Source organism: Salmo salar, chromosome 10 (assembly GCF_965601325.2).
Source record: "Salmo salar chromosome 10, fSalSal1, whole genome shotgun sequence".
NCBI lineage: Eukaryota > Metazoa > Chordata > Actinopteri > Salmoniformes > Salmonidae > Salmo > Salmo salar.
In genome coordinates this window covers 15,019,926-15,047,191 of record NC_138300.1, presented here as the reverse complement: position 1 = coordinate 15,047,191, position 27,266 = coordinate 15,019,926, and the positions used below count along the sequence as shown (strand labels likewise).

At 42.7% G+C, this 27,266-nt stretch overlaps 2 protein-coding genes across 2 annotated transcripts in view; both read right to left on the bottom strand.

Annotated features, from left to right (window-relative positions):
* Positions 1-741: 741 nt before the first annotated feature.
* Positions 742-10,920, bottom strand: atpaf1 (ATP synthase mitochondrial F1 complex assembly factor 1). Its single transcript, XM_014215963.3, has 9 exons — positions 10,695-10,920; positions 7,136-7,244; positions 6,838-6,891; positions 6,566-6,628; positions 6,400-6,450; positions 6,251-6,298; positions 5,680-5,775; positions 1,881-1,988; positions 742-1,519 (listed from the first exon to the last, which is right to left on the bottom strand). The coding sequence occupies exons 1-9, from the start codon at positions 10,904-10,906 to the stop codon at positions 1,340-1,342; spliced, it is 921 nt and encodes a 306-aa protein (XP_014071438.1). The 5' UTR covers positions 10,907-10,920; the 3' UTR covers positions 742-1,339.
* Positions 10,921-11,219: 299 nt separating this feature from the next.
* frem1b (Fras1 related extracellular matrix 1b) overlaps positions 11,220-27,266 on the bottom strand; it is a 56,727-nt gene continuing 40,680 nt past the window's right edge. Inside the window, exons 26-37 of the mRNA XM_045687368.2 lie at positions 26,337-26,754; positions 23,633-23,843; positions 23,113-23,257; positions 22,466-22,595; positions 22,179-22,251; positions 21,835-21,984; positions 21,023-21,321; positions 20,673-20,720; positions 20,209-20,418; positions 12,316-12,434; positions 12,065-12,150; positions 11,220-11,968 (exon numbers count right to left, since the gene is read on the bottom strand). Coding sequence (XP_045543324.2) covers positions 11,751-11,968; positions 12,065-12,150; positions 12,316-12,434; positions 20,209-20,418; positions 20,673-20,720; positions 21,023-21,321; positions 21,835-21,984; positions 22,179-22,251; positions 22,466-22,595; positions 23,113-23,257; positions 23,633-23,843; positions 26,337-26,754 — 2,107 coding nt within the window. The 3' untranslated portion in view covers positions 11,220-11,750. The remainder of the gene's footprint in view (positions 11,969-12,064; positions 12,151-12,315; positions 12,435-20,208; positions 20,419-20,672; positions 20,721-21,022; positions 21,322-21,834; positions 21,985-22,178; positions 22,252-22,465; positions 22,596-23,112; positions 23,258-23,632; positions 23,844-26,336; positions 26,755-27,266) is intronic.

Here is a 27,266-nt window from a genome sequence, read left to right as displayed (position 1 = left end):
GTATGCACCTGACAAGTCAACTCGTTGGCAAAATACTTCTTGATTATGTATATGAATCGGCTTCTGTCTTAATCTGTAGTTTATCCAATCGTGTGATGGGGGTCGAATCACTTGGAGCTTATTCCTGGTGTATTTACACTTATGTCCAACAATGAAAATTCAACATTTTTTTTTTTCTCCCTCAAACTTGGGGGGTGGGGGCAAATAAAACCACCGCCAGTGAAGAACCCTGCTCTACACTACACAACCATAACCATTGTCGGCAGTCATTCTGCAGAGGGAGGACAGTTAGCATTAGTGTCGGTACCTCCTTATGTAAAGAAAAAGTCAACGTAAAGAAACTCCTGTGAATGGAATGGAGCAAATGTGTAGACCGGCACTCCTCTGTAGGAACAGACGCCTATCAGACCACAGAACGGCAATACAGGAATTTGCAGTGTTGATTATATTAGCCTACATGACTCATCCATGAAATAGGCAGACTACCAGTGAAAATATAGCTATACATTTATACTGGTCTGAGTTGCAGTAAATCACTTCACAATGTTGTTTAGGTTGATTGTGCAAAGTACACACAACCAGAAAATCATGTTATGAATACCCCGCTTGAACAGTATGGCATTGTCAATACCTCTAATTTATTACAAGGTATAAAGAGCGCAACAGGTGAATAACATGTGATCGCTCAAGTAACAACTATGTAACCATGTAGTACCAGTATAATAAAAGAAAGGAGGCAAATTGTTTTTTTTACTGTATTACACAGTTCATCCATCAACCACAAAGCTAGATAACTATGTACACAATCTCATTGTACACTTCCTTATGTTTTGAAAGCAAAATTCCTGCAGTTATTGTACACAAAAATATCAAGCATATATCATGGGAAAACACAAAACACTGGGATAGCATCCCAAATGGCACCCTAATCTGTTTTTTAGTGCACTACCCTTGACCTGGGCTCATAGGGCTCTGGTCAAATGCAATGCACTCTTTAGGGAATAGGGTGCCCTTTGGGACGTAACCCAGGCTCTAAAAATGGAAGATGAGACTACTGTCAAGTGCAACTGTAAGATTGACAGGGGCACAGTGAGGAAGAACATTTAAGGCTTTGATAAGATTAAACAACATTGATTCATTACATCATCTATGCCCAGGAATTTAGCATACATTTTGACTGATGAATCTGCTCAACCAGGTCATAAGTCCCAAGCAACAGACTTCATCCATTATCCCCTGCAAACGCAAGAAGAGGCTCCAAATGAATGACCACGTCCCCTGGCGATTCCAATCCTGTGGTGAATTGGAGCGTCATTTTACCATCCGACAACTCTTAGATCTAGTTTCCAGAGGTGAGTGCAGGACTGATGCCGCTCTGTTCCAACTCAGCGATCACTGCCATGTGTTTGAAGTCGGCTGGTTTGTGGTTAAAGGTCTCCACCAATCGGAAGGTCTCCTGCCGCTGGGTTCCGTAGAACAGCTGCACCTGATTGGCCAAGCACTGAGCCAGATGTACGGTCTGAAAAATAGTGTTTCGTTAAAAGCTTTCCTCTACTTAGACCACAACAAATAGCTAAGCTATATATGATGACTACTGTGTAATAAGCAAACAAAATACCATAGGTAAAATGACATTGGAATCGACAGTCCAAATACTTGACCAATTACCATCTCACCCAGCACAGTTGTTGGTATAATTTATTCATGTGCTGTTTGTATACACATCTGACTAGACTGTATGGGTAACGGTTAAGTTGCATGTGAAGCATATGCATAATTGGATTCTTCTGCTGCTGATTTCAAACACTGACTTCAACATCTTTATGATCAAGTGGAACTGTATTGCATCATGTACGATGGCTTATTAAAAACCAACTTACCATAAACTTAGGATCCATCTCAGCAGTCATGAGCACTACACCCTTATCCTTCTGCAAGTCTGAGTAGTGGTAGAGGATCAACTGACTGGGGGCGTGCTCTCCCATGGTCTGTGGAGAGGGTCAGGAAAACATCATGTGTTATACAATATAGTAGTATATCATCAATATCAGGGGTCTCCAACCCAGTCGCTGGAGAGCTACCATCCTGTAGGTTTTAACTCCAACCCCAGTTGTAACTAACCAGGTTCAGCTTATCAACCAGCTAATTATTAGAATCAGGTGTGTTAGATTAGGGTTGGAGTGAAAACCTACAAGACGGTAGCTCTCCAGGAACAGGGTTGAGAGTCCTGATCTATACTATCTATTTGAATATCATGATTTTTATTACTTTCGGATATCCGGATAGTCAAAATACATGTGTTTTAAAGCTTTGATTGACTGACAATAACAACAAGGGTGAACCGTGTGTAGGTTAACCGAGGTAAAGTTGGTTTTATATTCACACATTCAGACATTCGCCAGAAGCCATTTAAAATGGTAAAAATCAATAACTAATTCATCGATTGTCACAGAAACATAAACATAGATATGGTTTATTCTATAAATGTCTAGCATACTTATACAACCTTTGTTTTGAATAAAGATTCTAGTTTAGATTAGATATAAATACAGAATCTATAAGATGCCATTTAAAGCAGTATAAATCAATAACTAATTCACTGTTTGTCACAGAAACATCAAACTTCGTATGATTTATTCTATAAAAGTCCAGCATACTTTTACAACTTTTATTTTGAGTGAAAATTCCAGGGGGGTTTCTAATGATCAATTAGCCTTTTAAAATTATAAACTTGGATTAGCTAACAACATGCCATTGGAACACAGGAGTGATGGTTGCTGATAATGGGCCTCTGTACGCCTATGTAGATATTCCATTAAAAATCAGCCGTTTCCAGCTACAATAGTCATTTACAACATTAATGTCTACAGTGTATTTCTGATCAATTCGATGTTATTTTGATGGACCAAAAAATTGCTTTTCTTTCAAAAACAAGGACATTTCTAAGTGACCCCAAACCTTTAAAACGGTAGTGTACGTATATACTGTGTATATACTGTGTGTTTTTAGCCCAGATACAAAACATGTACCGTCCACTTGTGTTATTGTTAGCCACCCTCTGGGATCTTTCAAAACCCATGCTATATATATAGCATGGGTTTTGAAAGATCCCAGAGGGTGGCTAACAATAACACAAGAAGTGGGCGGTACATGTTTTGTATCTGGGCTTAATGTATACATTATGATTTGTCTCTGAACTGTATGGGAACCCCTCTGCAATCTACTGGCACTAACCATTAAAAACTAGGACTTCAACTAGGCTGTCCCTATGCTATTTGCTCTCTTTCTCTCTTAAACTGCTAGCACAAAGCCTATGTGAACATTTAGTTTTTCACAAAAGATCATGAAAAAAAAAAATAAACTGGCCCAAATCAGCTCTACATAATTCAGCAGGGAGGTGTGCAACTACCACACATTATACCAGTGCGGAAACTACATCACCTACATAGATATTAACGCATCCCTTTCAATTCACTTGCAGAAAGAACTATTTGCAAACCTATTTAAAATGTCCAGAAAGACAGTGGTCTTAGAAGGGTATTTATACTTTAAAATACATATTTTAAGTGAATGGATGTGGATGAAAATTCTGCCAGTGTTTTAATGTCCTAGTTTCATGTTTTTTTTGTCAGAATAATAGTAGAGAGAATGATTTATTTCAGCTTTTATTTCTTTCATCACATTCCCAGTGGGTCAGAAGTTTACATACGCTCAATTAGTATTTGGTAGCATTGCCTTTAAATTGTTTAACTTGGGTCAAACGTTTTGGGTAGCCTTCCACAATAAGTTTGGTGAATTTTGACCCATTCCTCCCGACAGAGCTGGTGTAACTGAGTCAGGTTTGTAGTCCTCCTTGCTCGCACATGCTTTTTCAGTTCTGCCCACACATTTTCTATAGGATTGAGGTCAGGGCTTTGTGATGGCCCTCCAATACCTTGACTTTGTTGTCCTTAAGCCATTTTTCTACAACTTTGGAAGTATGCTTGGGGGTCATTGTCCATTTGGAAGATCCATTTGCGACCAAGCTTTAACTTCCTGACTGATGTCTTGAGATGTTGCTTAAATATATCCACATAATTTTCCTTCCTTATGATGCCATGTATTTTGTGAAGTGCACCAGTCCCTCCTGCAGCAAAGCACTCCCACAACATGATGCTGCTTCACGGTTGGGATGGTGTTCTTTGGCTTGCAAGCCTCCCCCTTTTTCCTCCAAACATAATGATGGTCATTATGGCCAAACAGTTCTATTCGTTTCATCAGACCAGAGGACATTTGTCCAAAAAGTACGATCTTTGTCCCCATGTGCAGTTGCAAATCGTAGTCTGGCTTTTTTATGGCGGTTTTGGAGCTGTGGTTTCTTCCGTGCTGAGTGGCCTTTCAGGTTATGTCGATATAGGACTCGTTTTACTGTGGATACAGATACTTTTGTACCTGTTTCCTCCAGCATCTTCACAAGGTTGATTTGCACTTTTCGCACCAAAGTACGTTCATCTCTAGGAGACGTCTCCTTCCTGAGCGGTATGACGGCTGCGTGGTCCCATGGTGTTTATACTTGCGTACTATTGTTTGTACAGATGAACGTGGTACCTTCGGCGTTTGGAAGTTGCTCCCAAGGATGAACCAGACTTGTGGAGGTCTACAATTGTTTTCTGGGGTCTTGGCTGATTTCTTTTTGATTTTCCCATGATGTCAAGCAAAGAGGCACTGAGTTTGAAGGTAGGCCTTGAAATACATCCACAAGTACACCCCCAATTGACTCAAATTATGTCAATTAGCCTATCAGAAGCTTCTAAAGCCATGACATCACTTTCTGGAATTTTCCAAGCTGTTTAAAGGCACAGTCAACTTAGTGTATGTAAACTTCTGACCCACTGGAATTGTGATACAGTGAATTATAAGTGAAATAATCTGTCTGTAAACAATTGTTGAAAAAATTACTTGTGTCCTAACCGACTTGCCAAAACTATAGTTTGTTAAGAAGAAATTTGTGGAGTAGTTGAAAAACATGTTTTAATGACTCCAACCTAAGTGTATGTAAACTTCCGACTTCAACTGTAGTTTGAAGTTTCTGTGACAAACGGTGAATTAGTTATTGATTTATACCGCTTTAATAGGCATTTTATAGATTGGATGTATTTCTATAAAATCAAAACCGGAATTTGTATTCAAAACAAATGTTCTAAAAGTATGCTAGACATTTATAGAATAAATCATACCTAGTTTGATGATTCTGTGAAAAACATTGAATTAGTTATTGATTTTTACATTTGTAATGGCTTTTGGCGAATGTCTGTTGAATGTAAAACCAACTTTACCTCGGTTGTAGGATGCCAGTGCGTCTTCTGTATGCTCATAAATACGGTCACAACTGTTTTATAAACATAGTCATGTAATGGTTTATCCTTGTAGGCTATGTAGCAAAGTCAGAAAAATACTTTTATTACATTTTAGACAAAGCATTTCCCCCCCCCACAAAAAAATACGCACATTTATTTCTCAGAAATGAATACTCTCCCAAGTAATTGAATATTAACATCCATTTGGATATTTGAATATTCTAATAATTGTGCCCATCCCTATATTTTAGATAGGTTTTTATCATCTGCTATGTATTTTATCTATGGTTTCGTTTGGATAAGTGATGATGGATTGATCATTGAACTTTTATGGGAATAATACCTGGACATTGATGAGGGAGGTGAAATGGAGCTCGTGGTCCGACCACTGGCCCAGGAAGAACTCATAGCCCTCCTTCTGGGGTAACGCATACAGGAACTGGAGACAGGGGAGTCACAGATTGTAATCATCATCACTGCTGTCTATTTTCAACTGTTTCTTTACTAAACTATCTGACATTAAATTACCATCATTCTGCTTTGCGACCATCAACCAACAAGAGTTCCAATTGTACTCAAGAGTATAACATCTAAAAAATTATAAAATGCAGGGACTCAATCATATCTCAATTCACTGTTGTTCTATTAGTCATACATCATTCAGGTTGTGGTTAGCATGAAGCACTGAACTAGTTGAAGCTGGAGCGTACCATTCTTTAGTAGAGCAATACTCCCACCAAGTGGTCTTTATTACATGTTACAATCACATCTGCTCTGACTTTAGTCATTACGCCAGACAAATTGGCAAAGAATTTATTTGTTCGCAATGTCATTGCAAACACACTTTATTATCATCAAATATTTTGACATATTACAGCACAGTTGTAATAGACACTGAGCAGTGAGATTCTTACCGCAGGGTTCGACTTAGCTCGGTTGAAAATGACTTCAAAAATGTGAGCCTAAAATGTAGGAATAATTATGCAATTATCAGAAAACATTAGTTAAGCCAAGCAAGTCAAATTACTGGCAAAAGTGTTTTCTGACAAAATAGCAAACTTACTGGTATGACAGCACTGATGGTGTCTTTTGTGGCATAATACTGCCTCCACAGCTGAAAACAGAGAATGAAAGTTAAACATGTTTCATTCCTCTTATGACAACATGAAAAATAACACGGTTCTTTACCTAGATATGACATTTAATCTCCAAATATGTAAAATATGTACCTCTGCAATTTCTTCTCCTGAATTATCCCGGATCAAGTCCAAGTTGAGGATAGATCCTAGGGTCTGTGCAAAAACAAAAAAGAAGTAAATGGGATCACCCAGGTGTACGGGGTGAGTTACCCTCATACATGGGTAACAAGTAATGGGCTCGTAAACCTTGTGAAAAGATGTATACAAATGCAATCCAATAATGTCAATAGTATCAATCAATGCCGTTCCACATTCTCTTCAGCAATTTACAACGCTATCGAGGACAGCATGTTCATTTTCACCTTGTCTTTAGTGAATCTGCCTGAACCATCAGCCTGCTTGTCACGCTTCTCCAACTGCAAATAAGGTAAGATTTGTTGCATATCAAATTGGAGACAATCAAACAGTGTTTCCCTCCATTGGTGTAGTGCATATTGGCACGAAGGCTGTCAAAGCTACATCTATGGGCTCGCAGTCTTTCAGCGTAAAGATTCCTACAACAGGGGAGAGGATGCACGCACCCCAAAGCAACGGTGGGTAGCCTAACAGACCATGTTTAAGCATTATGATTACACCCAACAAAATGTTGTGTTAACTTACCTCCTGCTCCATGACTTTGACAAAGTCTCCTTGTTTAGAGTGTCCAAGAGGCTCCCTCTTGACTTCAATCCGCTTCTCGAGCCGAGCATTGAACTCCTGAGGTTTGGCACTAAAAAAAAAATATGAAATAACTTCTGGTTAGGAAATGTTTAAATTCTGAACTAAGGTACAGGTCAGCCTAGCCCGTGATCATGACGCAGATCCATTACTCATAAGAGTCATTGAACGAAGGAGTCTTCTGTACGGGGGTGTTTTGTTAAGAGCCCAGACGCTCAATCTGAACATTGACACGCATGGTTGCGGTACGGTTTTGGAAGCAATAAGGACCTTATCTTTCATGTCAGTTGGAAATACATTTTCAAAAAACAAAAAAGTTAAATTGATACACACGTTGATAGGGTAAGGGTTAGAGTTCCCACACGCTTATATCGATCTTCATGTAACAGCGCTTGTTTACATAAGACAAGATGCGACCACCTGTGCTCAGTCACTATCTATCATGCTCCGAACACCTGTGTACAAGCCTAACTCAGGAAGTGTAGCGGAAGTGTAGTTTGGAGGCAAGGGCTCCCGAGTGGTGCAGCGGTCTAAGGAACTGCATCTCGGTGCTTTAGGCGTTACTACAGACACCTTGGTTCGATTCCAGGCTGTATCACAACCGGCCGTGATTGGGAGTCACATAGGGCGGCGCACAATTGGCCCAGCGTCGTCCGGGTTTGGACGGTGAAGGCCGTAGCTGGATGGATCTGTGGAAAACGGCTACATCAAGTGTATATTTGTTTCTTTGAAGGATTCTTTCTTTCTAATCAAAGATAAGGGCCATGCGTTTGCGAGCAATGATAATTGAAAAATACAGCGTCGGGATTATAGTTCACATGAGGTTGTCGTGGGCGAAGCTAATGGTTAAACTGTAGGGCGGCAAAATGCCACCTAGAGTTTGAGAGCTAAAGGTCAGCCTAGAGCAGTGGTCACCAACCTTTTCTGAGTCAAGATCACTTTCGGAGTCAAAATGCATGCCGAGATCTACCGCCCTGATTTTTTATTAACATGGCTTAAAAAATGTTAGCCTATGCAACATTAACCAATTAAAAACAGTACTGTAGCAATGAGGTTTGTGCAGTAAGCTATAGGCCCAACACATTATCACCGCATACTGGCTTTGCTTGAATTTACCTGCCAATGCATTGTTGTTCGGGACATTTAAAAAATATATATTTCAAAATTTGAGGTAGGCTATATGATTACACTAGTAATAGATCCGTTATTGTATTACTTGTGAAGCACGGCTGAGTGAGCATACATTTAAATCATTTGCTTTTTATTTTACTGGGCTGATGGTGCCTGCATCTGATGGTCAGTCTCAGCGGAGGGAGAGCAGCAGACTGAGGGTCCGTCTCTCAACGTCCCTCCGCTCTCCCTTTCCTCCACTGACACTGACCAAAAAGGGACACAGTCTTCCAGCTGATGGCAAAACTCGAGTCGCACCGCATTATTTCTGCCTCATGCACAAATTCATGTCGTTACTCACATGAACAGAGAAAGTGAAATATTCCTCGATATTAAAAAAAGACCCAAGCCGCTAATAATAACAACACAAGCCTATAGATACACTTTCCTACTCATTCACTACTGCTGCACTGTTTGCTGCAGCGCTGAGTGGAAATAGGAAGAAAGCACATTTCATACAGTGTTGACAGTGCGGAGTAAGAACTTAAACATGAACTCACTAATAAAAACAGCAGCTCTTTGATGTATTCGTGGACAGTCTCTCTCTAGTCATGGATTTGAAATCTCACAGTATACATTTTGCCGTAGCTTTCTTTTATGCCTGCTACGTTACTGCAGACTCGGTCATCTGAGCAATCTGATTGGCCAGCAATTATTTCACTTATAATTCACTGTATCACAATTCCAGTGGGTCAGAAGTTTACATACACTAAGTTGACTGTGCCTTTAAACAGCTTGGAAAACTCCAGAAAATGATGTCATGGCTTTAGAAGTTTCTGATAGGCTAATTGACATCATTTGAGTCAATTGGGGGTGTACTTGTGGTTGTATTTCAAGGCCGACCTTCAAACTCAGTGTCTCTTTGCTTGACATCATGGGAAAATCAAAAGAAATCAGCCAAGACCTCAGAAAAAAAATTGTAGACCTCCACAAGTCTGGTTCATCCTTGGGAGCAACTTCCAAATGCCGAAGGTACCACGTTCATCTGTACAAAAAAATAGTACGCAAGTATAAACACCATGGGACCACGCAGCCGTCATACCGCTCAGGAAGGAGACGTGTTCTGTCTCCTAGAGATGAACGTACTTTGGTGCGAAAAGTGCAAATCAATCCCAGAACAACAGCAAAGGACCTTGTGAAGATGCTGGAGGAAACAGGTACAAAAGTATCTATATCCACAGTAAAATGAGTCCTATATCGACACAACCTGAAAGGCCGCTCAGCAAGGAAGAAGCCACTGCTCCAAAACCGCCATAAAAAAAGCCAGACCACGGTTTGCAACTGCACATGGGGACAAAGATCGTACTTTTTGGAGAAATGTCCTCTGGTCTGATGAAACAAAAATAGAACTGTTTGACCATAATGACCATCGTTATGTTTGGAGGAAAAAGGGGGATGCTTGCAAGCCGATGAACACCATCCCAACCGTGAAGCATGGGGGTGGCAGCATCATGTTGTGGGGGTTCTTTAATGCAGGAGGGACTGGTGCATTTCACAAAATAGATGGCATCATGAGGCAGGAATATATTGAAGCAACATCTCAAGACATCAGTCAGGAAGTTAAAGCTTGATCTCAAATGGGTCTTCCAAATGGACAATGACCCCAAGCATACTTCTAAAGTTGTGGCAAAATGGCTTAAGGACAACAAAGTCAAGGTACTGGAGTGGCCATCACAAAGCTCTGACCTCAATCCCATAGAACATTTGTGGGCAGAACTGAAAAGGCGTGTGTGAGCAAGGAGGCTATAAACCTATAAACCTGACTCAGTTACACCAGCTCTGTCAGGAGGAATGGGCCAAAATTCACCCAACTTATTGTGGGAAGATTTTGGAAGACTACCTGAAACGTTTGCCTTTAAAATTGTTTAACTTGGGTCAATGCTACCAAATACTAATTGAGTGTATGTAAACTTCTGACCCACTGGGAATGTGACGAAAGAAATAAAAGCTGAAATAAATAATTCTCTCTACTATTATTCTGACATTTCACATTCTTAAAATAAAGTGATTCCTAACTGAATTCTTACTAGGATTAAATGTCATGAATTGTGAAAAACTGAGTTTAAATGTATTTGGCTAAGGTGTATGTAAACTTCCGACTTCAACTGTACATACATACCGTTACATTACATATATATATATATATATAGCTAGTTAACACAGTAGGCAATACTTAGCGGTCACCAGGTCTTACCCATGGTTGTTACACCTGGGTATTTCATTTCCCTGTTCATTATCCAGTGACAAACATCAGTTGGAGTTGTACACCAAACTAGCTAGCATATTAGCCTGGTGCTAACTAATCTTTGCTAGCGTTTGACTTTGCGCTTACTTTCGTAGTTTCTTTATCTTTTCCTGATATTTATTATAATATGGATTGTCTTCCAGTTCCGGCTCTTTCTTCACAGAAAATGCTCTAAAATGCGAAGGCACCAGACCTGGGATGAACGGTCGTATTCCAGTTGCCCTGACCGCTAGCATGCCACGGTACAAACAAGACATTTGCACCATGGCCGCCGCCATATTTCCCTCGTTGTCGCACATAAATAAAGCGCCGTGAAGAAACACTATCAACTTAATCGTTCCGAGGACCTGTTCTGTGTGTGTCAAACAGTAAATGAGAAAGGTCCATATAACTATATGGATATGCCTAAATGTTTGTCTTTTTTTGTTAATCAAGTGGTTTAAGCATTTTAATTAAATCCATAAATGTTCCAAATCACAACACAACAGTCTTCTAAAACATTTGCATTCATTTCGAAATCAGTTTGGAATGCATCAAAACAAGCTTGGAATGCAACAGTAATGCACATGAATGCACAGAGTATGTTAGAATAGTAGCAATGGTGAAAACACATTTTAGAAGATTCAAGGTTTTTATTATGAACAAATTTACAGAGCAGCTTCAAGGTAAACTGTAAATAATGTCAGAGACCATCTTTTTTTTAGAACTGAAACCTTTCGGTGTTTGAACTGAAGTACAACGTAGTACAATGTAGTACTGCAGTAATTGAGTTCCTAACCCCACCCACCCCCTAGAATAGCACCCACTTATGGCTTATCTTTTGTCTGAAGGGTAATGTAGTTATATTGACATTTTCCTCCATAAAATAACTCCATAGTATATTTGGGTCTCACTTTATTTGGATAGTCCTTTACAGGTGATATTTTTGATTCTCAGATGATGAATAAACTCTCTGTCGACATGCAATAACTAGTAGGTTTGCCATGTATCCTTCAACCACCCTGGAAAACCAGCTGACGCTATCAATGATTCAGCTTGTGCTTAGTTACTGTAGTTAAACATCTATAGCACACTACCCCAAATAAAATATTGCCAATATTTGTGTTGGTATTGCCCTTTAAGTGTGGTAATCCACATTCCTCTTCAGTGATTCTGTGCTGGCGATGAGCAAATGTATCTGCGTTCTGGTGCCGTGGTGCAGGTCATGGGTGTCCATGTTTTCTGGCTTTGGGCTAACACACATGTGGATCTAGAGGCAGCACTCTCGGGCTGCTGCTCTTGGGCTCGGTCTCTCTTGAGTCTGGAGAATGACAGGGATCTGCCGTCCGTCCAGGTCCAATGTCCCGGGCTGCCTGACAGGCCTGTAAACATATGAAACAAGTATTCAGGAAAAATACAACTCTGTGTTCTGCTTTAAGATAATTTGCGAACAGAGAATATGGCAATGTTCCCCTTACCGATCCAAAAGGCCTGTTTCCCAGCAAATTTCCATAACCAAGCCATGTCTTTTTTTGACTGGACACCTGTTAGATTGCTGTCAAACCTTAGAAAGAGCATTAAAAACAGAACATTACTAGTTAATGCACAGGCGGATCACCTATCCTCCAGAACCAACAGAATAGCTAGAGGCTACTAAAGATATTCCTTATATAGCAGTAGCTTACTACTTTTGACCTGGGCCTATAAGTAGTAATGCAGCTCTCCTTACAGTAAGGTGCAAGCCCGTTGAGCACTGCTCCAGCTGGCCACGCCAGGGCTCAGGACGTAGCAGTGCCTCCTGTAGTGGCTCCAACCCGTGGGGCAGGAAGTGCTCACTGACCTCCCAGCCTGGGCCATTCAGGGAAGGAAAGAGAGAATTAATGAATGGATGGATGTTCTAAACAGTGTTGTGTTCGAGACCGATTCAAGACCAGAGCAAAGCAAGTCTGAGTCAAGGCCGGAGGTGGGGGAGAGACCGAGTCAAGACAGAGACCGGGAGGTCGACAAGGGGTCCAAGACCGAGTCAAGAAAAATGTGTCCAATTCAAGACCATGATTGCAATTTTGCCAAATCACCACCGTAATAAGAGTTCAAAATGTCCAGTATTTCTGTGTTCATATTTCAGAACAACATATGGATTCTTTAGACATTCAGAATAGTGAAAAAATGCATACTGAGGGTAAATAGAGCCACTCTACAAATGATTACTAACCCAAACACAGTGGGGAACAATAGGCTTTCTAGCCTTCAGAGAAGGGCTAAGGATTTATACAATAATTCTTATAATAATATACAAATTATGATAACTACATTGTTATTTTCAATGATGTTCTGATTTAATCTCTTCAGTTTTTGTTGGCTTAGGGTTAACATTCTCTATTGTACTACATAATTGATAAATTGTAATACATCCACTACACTACTTTTATACGCATCAGTATGGATTAAGAATTGAGTATATGCAATGCCCACTGAAACAAAAAAAGTGGGTATACCCTCCACTATACCGCTGTAGTGGAGGGTATACGCAGGTATAACTCGTATACCCAATTTTTGGTTTATCAGTTATGTAGTACAATAGAGAAATCATCTGCAAAGTAGCCTACACAATCGCCATTTGTGTTTTAGAAAAAGCTCACTGCTACATGAGTGCGCTGGTATTACGGTTGCTGTCCTTTCAGAAACACAAACCTGTCACACACTGAAGGCCTAGGTCCAATAGGTTCGCCACTGCACAAACATGTCTATAATAGATATAAAGGCTGTTAAGATATTCAATGTTTCTAGAAAGGAGTGTACATATTTGGCCTGGCAAAGCGGTTTTATACACTGACTGAATGGAAGCTGATAATTATGAGTTTTTCAATCCGCTGGTCTCGGCAAGAAATGATGAATCCTCACTGTCTGTGACCAAGCACAAATGTATCAGACACCGAGACAAGATCGAGACACTCAATATGTCTCGAGACTGACCTACATAGGAATAGTTTATTTGATTATAACAGTAAGACTCTTCTGGGCTTTGAGATTGCCAGTCAGTTGTAGTGTGTCTCCATCCAAAACATCCAACCAATGTTCCCTCAATTTTTTTCGGCGCTGACCAAATTTCAGGTCTGCTGAGTGCAAACTTTAAAATTGTGAAAATTCTGTGCAAATTCCAGCGAGCGTGTACTATGAACACTGAGGCTGTACCCGCTTTAAGTTACAGTTTTATCAGTGGCCAAGAAGGCAACTGTGGCTATCTGATCATTATGTAGGCCTATCAGAGTGGCCTACCATCAAAAACAATGGAGAAAATGCATCCCATAACATTTTAACATGGAAATAGCTGTTCTATCATTCAGCCTACAGTAGCAGCCAATATGTGGTGTTCAATGTAGGCTTGATATTAACCTGTTTATCCACTTGTCCTTCAGACAAGGTTACTGAAAATGTTGTTGTGATGTTTGATGCAAGAAACCACTTTACAAAATAAAATGCATTATTATTCCCATACCATTATTACAGCGAATCAGACAAAGTATGCTACCCTTTGCCTATTGGCTACTTAGCTTTTTCAAGCCTGTCTCAAAATTCTACACTGCCCCTTTAAGACAAAGAAAAGCTCTTTACCTGACTCGCTTTTCAAAAGCTGTCTAGAAATGTACACGTTTTGTGCTCTTGTAGAAAGCAATCACTCCCCTATTACTGACTACAAACGATCTATAACTGGGATAATAACTCACTAACTAGCAAAGGATATGAGGTTTTTTGCATACGTGGCTACATGCAGCTCTTGCTATGATCTCAAAACAAATCAAATTTTATTTGTCACATGCACCGAATTCAACAGGTGTAGTAGACCTTACAGTGAGATGCTTACTTACAAGACCTTAACCAACAATGCAGTTTTAAGAAAAAAAAAGAAAAAAGAAAGAGAGAAAGAATTTCAAATAATTAAAGAGCAACAGTAAATAACAATAGCGGGGCTATATACAGGGGGTACCGGTACAGAGTCAATGTGCGTGGGCACCGGTGTCGTGGTAACATGTACATGTAGGTAGAGTTATTAAAGTGACTATGCATAGATAATAACAGAGAGCAGCAGCAGCATAAAAGAGGGGTGGGGGTGGGACAATGCAAATAGTCTGGGTAGCCATTTGATTAGCTGTTCAGGAGTCTTATGGCTTGGGGGTAGAAGCTATTTAGAAGCCTCTTGGACTTAGACTTGGCGCTCCGGTACGGCTTGCTGTGAAAACAGTCTATGACTTGGGTGGCTGAAGTCTTTGACAATTTATAGGGCCTTCCTCTGACATGGCCTGGTATAGAGGTCCTGGATGGCAGGAAGCTTGGCCCCGGTGATGTACTGGGCCGTACGCAGTGATGCAACCCGTCAGGATGCTCTTGATGGTGCAGCTGTACAACCCTTTGAGGATCTAAGGACCCATGCCAAATCTTTTCAGTCTCCTGAGGGGGAATAGGTTTTGTTGTGCCCTCTTCACAACTGCCTTGGTGTGCTTGGACCATGATAGTTTGTTGGTGATGTGGACGCCAAGGAACTTGAAGCTCTCAACCTGCTCCACTACAGCCCATCGATGAGAATGGGGGCGTGCTCGGTCCTCCTTTTCCTGTAGTCCACAATCCTCTTCTTTGTCTTGATCACGTTGAGGGAGAGGTTGTTGTCCTTGCACCACACAGTCAGGTCTCTGATCTCCTCCCTGTAGGCTGTCTCATTGTTGTCGGTGATAAGGCCTTCCACTGTTGTGTCATCGGCAAACTTAATGATGGTGTTGGAGTCGTGCCTGGCCATGCAGTCATGAGTGAACAGGGAGTACAGGAAGGGACTGAGCATGCACCCCTGAGGGGCCCCTGTGTTGAGGATCAGCGTGGCAGATGTGTTGTTACCTACCCATAGCACCTGGGGGCGGCCCATCAGGAAGTCCAGGAACCAGTTGCAGAGGGAGGTGTTTATTGATGAGCTTTTAGGGCACTATGGTGTTGAACGCTGAGCTGTAGTCAATGAATAGCATTCTCACATAGGTGTTCCTTTTGTCCAGGTGGGAAAGGGCAGTGTGGAGTGCAATAGAGATTTCATCATCTGTGGATCCGTTGGTACGGTATGCAAATAGGAGTGGGTCCAGGGTTTCTGGGAAAATGGTGTTGATGTGAGCCATTACCAGCTTTTCAAAGCACTTCATGGCTACAGACGTGAGTGCTATGGGTTGGTAGTCATTTAGGCAGGTTACCTTAGTGTTCTTGGGCACAGGAACTATGGTGGTCTGCTTGAAATATGTTGGTATTACAGACTCGGACAGGGAGAGGTTGAAAATGTCAGTGAAGACACTTGCCAGTTGGTAAGCGCATGCTCAGAGTACACGTCCTAGTAATCCTTCTGGCTCTGCGGCCTTGTGAATGTTGACCTGTTTAAAGGTCTTACTCACATTGGCTACGGAGAGCGTGATCACACAGTCGTCTGGAACAGCTGATGCTCTCATGCATGCTTCAGTGTTATTTGCCTCGAAGCAAGCATAGAAGTAGTTTAGCTTGTCTGGTACGCTCGTGTCACTGGGCAGCTCGCGGCTGTGCTTCCCTTTGTAGTCCATAATAGTTTGCAAGCCCTGCCACATCCGACGAGCGTTGGAGCCAGTGTAGTACGATTCAATCTTAGTCCTGTATTGACGCTTTGCCTGTTTGATGGTTCGTCGGAGGGCATAGGGGATTTCTTATAAGCGTCCGGGTTAGAGTTTCGCTCCTTGAAATCGGCAACTCTACCCTTTAGCTCAGTGCGGATGTTGCCTGTAATCCATGGCTTCTGGTTGGGGTATGTACGTACGGTCACTGTGAGGACGACATGCACTTATTGATGAAGTCAGTGACTGATGTGGTGTACTCCTCAATGCCATCGGAAGAATCCCAGAACATATTCCAATCTGTGCTAGCAAAACAGTCCTGTGGCTTAGCACCTGCGTCATCTGACCACTTCCTTATTGAGCAAGTCAATGGTACTTCCTGCTTTAGTTTTTGCTTGTAAGTAGGAATCAGGAGGATAGAGTTATGGTCAGATTTGCCAAATGGAGGGTGAAGGAGAGCTTTGTACGCATCTCTGAGTGTGGAGTAAAGGTGGTCTAGCGTTTTTTTCCCCCTCTGGTTGCACATTTAACATGCTGGTAGAAATGAGGTAAAATGGATTTAAGTTTTCCTGCATTAAAGTCCCCGGCCACCAGGAGTGCCGCCTCTGGATGATCATTTTCTTGTTTGCATATGGCCTTATACAGCTCGTTGAGTGCCGCTTTAGTGCCAGCATCAGTTTGTGGTGGTATATATATAGCTACGAAAAATATAGATGAAAACTCTCTTAGTAAATAGTGTGGTCTACAGCTTATCATGAGATACTGTGGGATACAGCTTACCTCGAGACTTCCTTAATATTTGATTTTGTGCACCAGCTGTTATTTAGAAATAGACACAGACCGCCACCCCTTGTCTTACCGGAGGCAGCTGTTCTATCTTGCTGATTCACCGAAAACCCAGCCAGCTGTATGCTATTCATGTCATCGTTCAGCCATGACTCTGTGAAACATAAGATATTACAGTTTTTAATGTCCGGTTGGTACGATAGTCTTGATCGGAACTCATCCATTTTATTATCCAATGATTGCACGTTGGCTAATAGGACTGATGGTAGAGGGGGATTACTCACTCGCAGTCGGATCCTTACAGGGCACCCCGACCTACGTCCCCGATATCTCCATCTCTTCTTCATGCGAATGATGGGATTTGGGTCTTGTCGGGTGTCTGAAGTAAATTTCTAGCTTCCCGACTTGTTAGAAAAAAAATCTTCGTCCAGTACGAGGTTAGTAATCGCTATCCTGACATCCAGAAGCTCTTTTCAGTCATAAGAGACGGTGGCAGAAACATTATGTACAAAATAAGTTCCAAATAACGCGGAAAAACACACACAATAGGTTAGGAGCCCGTAAAACGGCAGCCATCTCCTCCGGCGCCGTCTATCCATCTATCAGTAGTGGTGCGTGGGTAAAATTACTGGGGAAGCCAAGCCATCCACCCTGCCAAAAAAAGCCATATTACAACCTGTGTTGTGATAATTGCATTGTTTGCTCTAAAAATCTGTTAATTCATATGCTTTGCGACCGTGATATTTAGGCCTAAAGGCCGAAACAATAAGAAGACACAGTGGCAGAAAACATTCAACCACACCTTTGTTTTATCACAAAACCGGATATCAACCTCTGTCCAGTGAAGTCCACAAAGCATATTGCATGTAACAGAATGGTCAAGCAAGTTAATGTTTCCGACATGTTTGGACCCCTAAACAGCTATTGATTTAAAACCACAGAGGGTTACCGCAAGTCCCAAAGACAACAGGAGCTGCCTCCACTATTCCAGCACCATTTCAACATTATCAAATCACCTCTGCTTAGTCTAATACAGTGACAACTAAAAGATACCAAAAACAATTTAGTCCAATCAACGTAAGCTAAATATTATGTGGCTGTCCAGGTTCTGACTTCTGTGTGCGTGTGTGTGTGCGCATTCGTGCAAGTAGAAAAACATGTTGACTCACCCTACTTGTAGAGAAAAGCCAATGCCATCCTCCTCTCTTTCATGTTGATGAAATGGTCTATCACTCATACAGTACACACTTTTATTTTTTGTTGTGCTAGGCTACCTGGTTAAAATGTTTGCTCTCTAGCCTAACTTCCATTCATAGGCAACGTTAGCTATTTAACATTAGCCTTCTACATCTAGCTACATATTAAACTTCCATCCTCTCAGTGTATGAATTAATGGTTGGATCAGAATCGACATTGTAATCATTGTCCAGTACGGAGAATTAAGTAAAACCATGAGTCCAAATCCCTATCTCCATCCATGGCTAATTTAGGAAAGAGACAATAGCTACAACAAGATGCAACAATTCAAGTTTTTCTGTCAATGACGTATGCTCTCAATAGGATTTGATGGGAGAATCGCCAAATCCAAGCTGGCTTCCCTTGACACTTTTTTTTAGGTGGGCCAGGACCATTCCCCAGTTGAGCTCGCTTAGTTTAGCTCAATGCTGATTGGCTCATTTTGCATACTTTTTTTTGTCAAGGGAGGCCAGATGCTCACTGGCTTCCCTTGCGTTCAATGCTAGGAGCGGCAGCAATGTCATACTCATTTGGACCAGACAGCATCAGATAGATGGCCTACACTTAGAGAGACAGAGGGGGCGCTGTTTCACTCACTCGGATGCTTTCTCCTGTGAGATACATTCAGCCTCTTGCGAATTGAAGGAAAATGATGAAACAGAGAGATGAAAGAAATTATTTAATGTTAAAAAATAAGTAATTGTTGGTAAAAAAAATTGGAAAGCCTGGCTTCCCTTGGCATCCATGAATACACACCACTGCCAATACGCTATTACCGCACATTGGATTTACATGAATTTCCCTGCCAATGCATTGTTGTTCGGGCCATTTAACAATATATATATTTCAAATTTGAGGTAGGCTATATGATTACACTAGTAATAGATCCGTTATTGTATTACTTGTGAAGCACGGCTGAGTGAGCATACATTTAAATCATTAGCTTTTTATTTTACTGGGCTGATGGTGCCTGCATCTGATGGTCAGTCTCAGCGGAGGGAGAGAGCAGCAGACTGAGGGTCCGCCTCTCAACGTCCCTCCGCTCTCCCTTTCCTCCACTGACACTGACCAAAAAGGGGCACAGTCTTCCAGCTGATGGCAAAACTCGAGCCGCACCGCATTATTTTTGGCTCATGCACAAATTCATGTCGTTACTCACATGAACAGAGAAAGTGAAATATTCCTCGATATTAAAAAAAGACCCAAGCCGCTAATAATAACAACACAAGCCTATAGATACACTTTCCTACTCATTCACTACTGCTGCATTGCTTGCTGCAGCGCTGAGTGGAAATAGGAAGAAAGCACATTTTATGGCTTATAAAAGTGTTGAATACAAAGTGTTGACAGTGCTGAGTAAGAACTTAAACATGAACTCAATCATAAAAACAGCAGTTCATTGCTGTATTTGTTGACAGTCTCTCTCTAGTCATGGTTTTAAACGTTTTGAAATCTCACAGTATCAACTTCGCTGTAGCTTTCTTTTATGCCTGCTACTTTACTGCAGACACAGTCATCTGAGCCATACGATTGGCCAGCGGTAAACGTAAAGTGCACTTGATTTGCTCTCTGGGGTCCTCCGCGAAGGAAGAGTTTGTACCTTCAGACACATTAAATGGTTCAAAATGGCAACCGTTCACATATCCGGTTCGCAGGGCCAGGGCAGCTGAATCGGGTGCACCTACCACCAGCAGCCTGAGAAAAATTGTAAAAAAATAGGAACACAATGCTTTATCGTTGTTTTTTTTACAGAAATGTTTGGCGATCGACTAGGAATGCCTTGAAATACGATCGACCAGGTTGGGTGACCACTGCTCTAGAAAGTTGAGTGAAGTTCAATCTCGTGGTTCTCTCTGTGGGCTAATATTTCTGCGCAGCAGTCCTGGGGAGCTGCACGGCAGTCTCGAGGCTACTGCGAGCTCACGCGCAGCTTAGAGGGAACATTGCACCCAACCCCCCTAGCCCCCCTTTAGTTAAAACAATGCCCTCACCTTGCGCTGGCGACCAGCCCTGTGTTGTTTGTGCGAGGGTACAGGGGCATCATCCTGGGGGGCATCCCCCACCCTCACCTCATGGAGGAACTCCCTGTGGCCAGACCAGCTCCAGATGGGGATCACCTGGAGGTCCGGGTGCACCTGGGGGATGGGCTCTGGAATCGGCAGCCTAATTTCCTCTAGTCTCAGTGGGGTGAGTGCATGGAACTAGTGGAGAGTGGGGACACAATAAAATGTGACACATAAATACAGTCAACTCCTGATAAATGCAACAGTTTGACCCTGTTGTGGCAATGAGAACTAAACCAGAGCACGCCGTTATCATGAGAAAATCAAATCAATGTTCAGACATTTGGACTGGAAAGGTATATTGCACTTAGGTAGCGAGTACACTTATCAGGAGTCGACTGACCTCTATCCTTCCAAAGTTCTGAGGTTTACAGTATATGGAAAAGTCTTACCGTCCAGACTTTCTCTTCACTCTTTCTCTTGACACCTGAATGTAGGACCTAGAATCACAGAGGAGAGACATAGCTAACATGCAGTATAGATGCTGGCACTATTCATAAAACCACTATGTTGAATTTGACATATTCCCTTCAGGAGAAATTCTACAACCAATCAATAGTAAATGGCAAGTTTATGTCTGGCTTCGACAACTCTCTTCCGCAGACATCATTTGAATATCAAAAAACCTCCAAAGTTTCACATCAGTTTCTCAAAAAATAAATGCTAAAGTCAACATTGTGTTGTTGATAGTAATTGTTGTGCTGGGCTCCAATCAAGTACTTGGTGAAACTCAGAGGCTCACCGTGCGACTGTTGCTATTACTGTTGCTGCTGCCCTGCAGTCTGAGTTGTCTGGTGGCCTGGCTGTGAAACTGAGTAGCCTGGGCCTGGTCCTGGGGCTCCCCCTCTCCATCCCCATAGTCAAGGAAGGGCCTCCGGTTGGGCACGTCCCCCCTTGGTGGATGGGGGCGGCTCTCCCACAGCAGGTCTGTTTCAATGTCAGTGACGTGCTCCTCTAGCTGTGGGGACTGGGGGACGTGAGCGGTTGAAGGTACTCTTTTTTCATCTTCCTCAACCCTCAGGTCCTCTGGGTCGCACATTCCTGTAGCGAGAGAATGCGAGACAGAGCGACAGCGAAACCAGGGTCATGTTCATTAGGGCACACAACGGAAAACATTTCAAACTGTTTTGCAGTGGAAAATAAAAATGAGCGTTTCTTATTGGACAATTCCACGTAGTTCCTTCCTGTTTCAGTTTGCTTTCTTCCGTTCGGTGCTTAATGAACATGACCCTGGGTTATGTCCAGTAAAGTACAACAAGAGAGAGGAAACAGAAAATGACAAATGTGTGTACTTATTGGGCATATTCAGGTAGGGCCTCCTTGTCACAAAGTCTTGTGGCACGCAGACGCCCCACGCTCGAAACCCAGACATCACACACGTATGACATTTAAACATCACTCTGCATCAGTATATCAAATGTTCCAATTAACCATAGGCAACATGCACCCTCTGCTGCCTAGGAAGGCTTACAGCAAGACAGAGTACAGAGCATCAGAACGCAGCCCTCAGCCTACTGTATTATATAACCAATCACTGAATCATTCTTAACTCGCCTCCTCTAGGATCCACTATCTCCACACTGGCTGAGTTCCTCTGACCCAGAACAGTGTTCTTGGGGCCATTCAGAATCACGGTGAACGTCTCATGGTTTTCTTCCAGGCCGTCGTCTTTCAGGTAAATGTTCCAGGTTTTCACGTTGACTCCTAATCAGTCATACAGGGAGAGTGAAGAGGAGGTAGCTATATCAACTAATAACATTATTATAGGTATATCAACTACCCCCCCCCCCCCCCCCCCCCCCCCCCCACCACACACACACACACACACACACACACACACACACACACACACACACACGAGCAGGGTTGGCCACCCTTTGATGTGGATCATCACAGACCTGGATCGAACTGGATCAGACTGGCCGTGCTGTGGGTGAAATCTTTCCCCACCTTGGCAGTACCATCTTCCACCTGAAAACAGAGAAAGAGGGGTTGACATTCTTAGACTTAGATTCAAGTCCCATTCAATTCAACTTACACAACTTTACCGCCAGACATTGTTTTACAAGGTCAATTCAATATGAGTGAGTAGGATTGTTAACCCTTGACCCTAGCTGCTCTAGTCCACAGCTCGGCTGTTCAGTTGACTGGTGTGAGTTGTGTTCAGGACACCACTCTACTGTACCTGAATAGCAATGTAGGCTGGGTCCATGCTTTTCCCACTGCGCGTCAGCTGCACCTGCAGCATGCCTGCGTTCTCACACACCCGGTAACACGTAGCCGACAGCTCCACCCGAGACCACGTCAGCTGCAGTCTGTGAGACAGGCCACAGGTGCGGTCAAGAGTGAACATGAGAGGTCAAGCGTGGCTAGACTCCTCTTTATTTTACCCTGGTCCCATCTGTATGTGCTTTAGCCAACTCTGACTATCATTGTCATACCATTGACATGCAGTACATACAGATCTGGGAACAGGTTATTTTTTTATATATGGTATCAGTCATGACATTTGGGAAGATTCTAAGCTGTGCGTGAATCGGTCTATTGTACCCACTATAACTGTGCACAGAAAGTGCTCACCTCCAAATTCATCTATGTAGTATAAAGCAGTGTCTCTCAACCTTTTTTGGATCGTGAACTGCTTACTTACCAGCCCTTTCCCAACAATGCAGAATTAAAAAGTATGAAAATATATATATATTTTTTAAATTATTTTTATTATATCGCAATAAAATAACGAGGCTATATACACGAAGTACCGGTACTGAGTCAATGTGCAGGAGTGCGAGGTAGTTGAGGTAATACTGTATGTACCAATGGAATAAAACCTACATTTCAGGCAGCATGGTGTTTCCCGCGGGGTCAGTGACACGGAACTCAAAGCTGTCCCCTGTCACCTCCATGTCGGTGGGGATGACATAGAGCACGGCGCGCTGCTCCAAATCCCTCTGGGTGAAGCGTCCTTTGATGTACGCCCCTAGGCAAACGCAAAGAACAGAGAAAAAGCTGTCACTACACTGCACAGTGCACACATGGACTACAGAACACTTTACTATAACCCTGATGTATTCACTACTACTGCAGCTCATTTCATGTAAGGTACTGTACTTTCAAATGGCACCAAGACTTGTTTTGTATCCACAGATTGTAACATGTACTATAACCCTTTCTTGAAGGTACAATCTAGATATTTCACTGAACATACAATATCCTCAAAACCTACCACCTCTCACTCAACATACCTACCCCCCAAAGTAAAAAAAAACATTTTATCACCAAAAATGTAAATAATTCATCTAATTTCCCCTCTGTTTATCTATAAAGTTGATACAATTCAAAGAAAAGGAGCTACCGGTGAGGGAGTTCTCTAGGTAGCCGAAGCGAGGCGGCCGTGTGATGGTGAACTCCAGTTCCTGGGCGGGACTGTCGGGGTCAGAGGCCTGGAGGTCACGTGACGTGATGTAGATGCCTTGCTTGTCCCCTGGTCCCCCTGAGAGGTTCTCCACTGTACTGGGGATCCTCTTGGTCACCAGGCTGGGGGGATTCCTGTCTACATGCTCCACCTAGAGGTGGACAAGATCGTGCTCATTAGCAGAGAGAACAGTCTATGACTTGGGTGGCTGGAGTCTTTGACAATTTCTAGGGCCTTCCTCTGACACGCCTGGTATAGAGGTCCTGGATGGCAGGATGTACTGGGTGATGTACTGGGCCGTACACACTGCCCTCTGTAGCTCCTTGCGGTCAGATGCCGAGCAGTTGCCACACCAAGCAGTGATACAGCCAGTCAAGGTGCTCTAAATGGTGCAGCTGTAGAACTTTTTGAGGATCTGAGGGCCCATGCCAAATCTTTTCAGCCAATACTGGTCCTGGAGACCTAGATGTTGCGCAGGCTTTTGTTCCTGCCCAGCACTAACAAAAACAACTGATTAAACTGATCAAGGTCTTGGTGATCAGCTGGTTAGTTGAATCAAGTGTGTTAGAGGTGGGCTGGAACAATAACCTGCACACCGTGTGGTTCTCCATGACCAGTGATAGTGACCACAGTAAATGTACTGTCACCCGCACTTCTATCAATAGGCCAGAAGAGGGTGCTCTGATTATGTCTCATGACATAAGAAACGTTGGTCGTTGAGTATTTTAATTCCACTGTAGGAGACAGCAAGTCTTCATAGATGCAATTACAAAAAAGAAGCGTATTGTATTCTGGTACGTTATTTTTTTATAAAACATCAGACGGAAAAAATGGACATGTTTGGCCCAAATAAAGTCCTCTCTGATTGCGTACAGAGAAGAATTATAGAGAAATAAGGGCTAATATATTAATTAAGGATATAAGTGATAGTTATTTACACAAGTTGTTATCATGCACTACCTGTACTATAGCCTCGGAGGTCCTCCACTTGGGAGGTCTGTTGTAGATATTATTTATGATGCTAGTGCCACTGTACTGAATGCATAGTACAGTCTTAATGGGGCCAGAGGTTGAGCATTGAGAGGAGCGGACCCACGTTGTTTAGCTCACAGTGGCGTAGCGCGGCTCTAGCCAAGTGACAGACAGAGAGTCCCGCTAGACCGAAGGGGACATTTGCTGGCCAGGCTGCCTCACCTGTGCCTGCCTATGACCACCCCCACCGAGGCCCAGGGCAGGGTGGGCTGGCCAGTAGGTTATCCGCCTGGCTGACCGTTTTCAGCTGTAGAATATGTGAGTGCGTGGTGGGCCACAGGAGAGGGGAGGCACAAGGAACACAGTGTCACAGCAGCAGCCTCATCCACCTGGCCACAACAGCCCGGCAGGCTGACAGTTTAGTATGCAATACTGTAGGGAGGCCTGGGTTAACTCTCTCCCCTCTCCCTGTCTGAGTGAATACCACTATGAAGATAGCTCACGGTGAAATCCTTGCTTGTGGGAAGAAGAAAATACATGATTGATAGTTTGGATATTATTCATCTTTTCATCACTTTATTTCCCCAACATTTTGCTCTCCCTTTTATACTTTATTTCCGTTGCAAATGAAAGCCGCAAACGTTTAGTACATCTGTGTACTGTATGTTTGGTGACACTGTATGCTTAGAAGCCTGGGTTCATATTCCCAACGCGTCTACGAGTAGGAATGCTGATCTAGGATCAGGTCCTTCATGTCCATATACACTGAGTGTACAAAAACACTAAGAACACTTTCCTAATATTGAGTTGCACCCCCTTTTGCCCTCAGAACAGCCTCAATTCATCGGGGCATGGACTCTACGAGGAGTAAAAAGCATTCCACAGGAATGCTGGCCATGTTGACTCCAATGCACAGTTGTGTCAAGTTTTCTGGATGTCCTTTGGGTGGTGAACCGTTCTTGATACACAGGGGAAACTGTTGAGTGTGAAAAACTCAGCAGCTTTGCAGTTCTTGACCCACTCAAACTGGTGAGCCTGGCACCTACTACCATACCCCATTCAAAAGGCACTTAAATGTTTTGTCTTGCCCATTCACCCTCTGAATGGTACACATACACAATCCATGTATCAATTGTCTCACGGCTTAAAAATCCTTCTATAACCTGTCTCCTCCCCTTCATCTACACTGACTGAAGTGGATTTTACAAGTGACATTAATAAGTAGCTTTCACCTGGTCAGACTATCTCATGGAAAGTGTTCCTAATGTTTTGTACACTCAGTGTATATTATAGCAAGGTTTATTTCAGCTTGTACACATTCACAGCTAAAAGCTGAGTTACAGTACACAGACAAAAAGGAAATCAAAATGAGAAGATTTTAGGGGAAAATTAAGAGTTGATTAAAGCAGTTCGGGACTGGAGTGAGGGAGGGAGCACTGTATAATAATGATCTAAAAGGCTTAACTGGTCCGAGATCAGCGCTTATATTCACACAGGCAACCCAATTCAACCTTTTAAAAAATTTTTTTTTACTAATTGGTCTTTTGACCAGTCAAATCAGATCTTTTTCAGAGCTGATCTGATTGGTCAAAAGACCAATAAGTTAAAAAAATATCAGAATACGTCCCTGGCATACAAGATTTGGTGAAGTATAAAAATCAGTAAAGCCCACCTGTATTGTGAAGACCAGCGGCTCCTCCTTCAACTGTCCATACTCCAGGTATCCTCTGTTAGTACCATCAGACGGCATCAGACTAAATCTGTCAATCTGGGCCAGGCTGCCCTGGTAGTGCTGGTAAGCCAGGTCCATGTTGTTGATATCAGTCTGGGTAAAACGGGGTAATGTCAGTGGGTACCCCTTGAGGAGCAGCTTGCCGTACTGCGGGGGCTGGGTGAGGGCATAGGTCAGGTTCCCCACAGCAGTATCTGGGTCGGTGAGCTCCAGGTGGTCTGGTGTGATGGACTTCACCGCTCCCTCTGTCAGTTGGAGGCCGGTATTGCGGTTGAGGGACGGCGGGATCCGGTCACTGTGTTCTATGGTGAAGTGCAGGGAGCCGCTGTGGGAGCTGATGCCGTTGGTGACGACGAAGCTGTGGGGAGGAAATGGAAAAGTGGATGGATGAAGTTTGGTTATTGGCATGTAGTTAGGCGTATACATTTATATAGGCACGTAGTTGGGTTTTGTGGTTTTGCTGTGGGCTACTGCGGTGACGTGTCCATTAAAACACAGGAGATGGAGGTACAGTTCAAAGGGCAGATGCCAACTCGTGGACAGCTTGTATAACAGCAAAAGAGGGATGGGGAAAGTGTGCAAATTTAATGATAAGTAAACAGGCCATTTTTTGCATGATGCCACTGGCAAACACGATCTGTATGATAGAAAGTACTTTTTTTTTTTTTTAATTAGCAAAAGCATTGAAAAATAACGACCAAAATTAATATAATCTCAAAGTGATCTAAAAACATAAAATCCATCACATTATTCACCCATGAGGCTAGCTTTATTACAGATCCAATTTAAAAAGGCAATATGTCAATCATAGGGGCCCCTTTCCCATTTTCAAGCTGGGTGAGTCTTGTTGTGTACTCACAGACTGGTCCA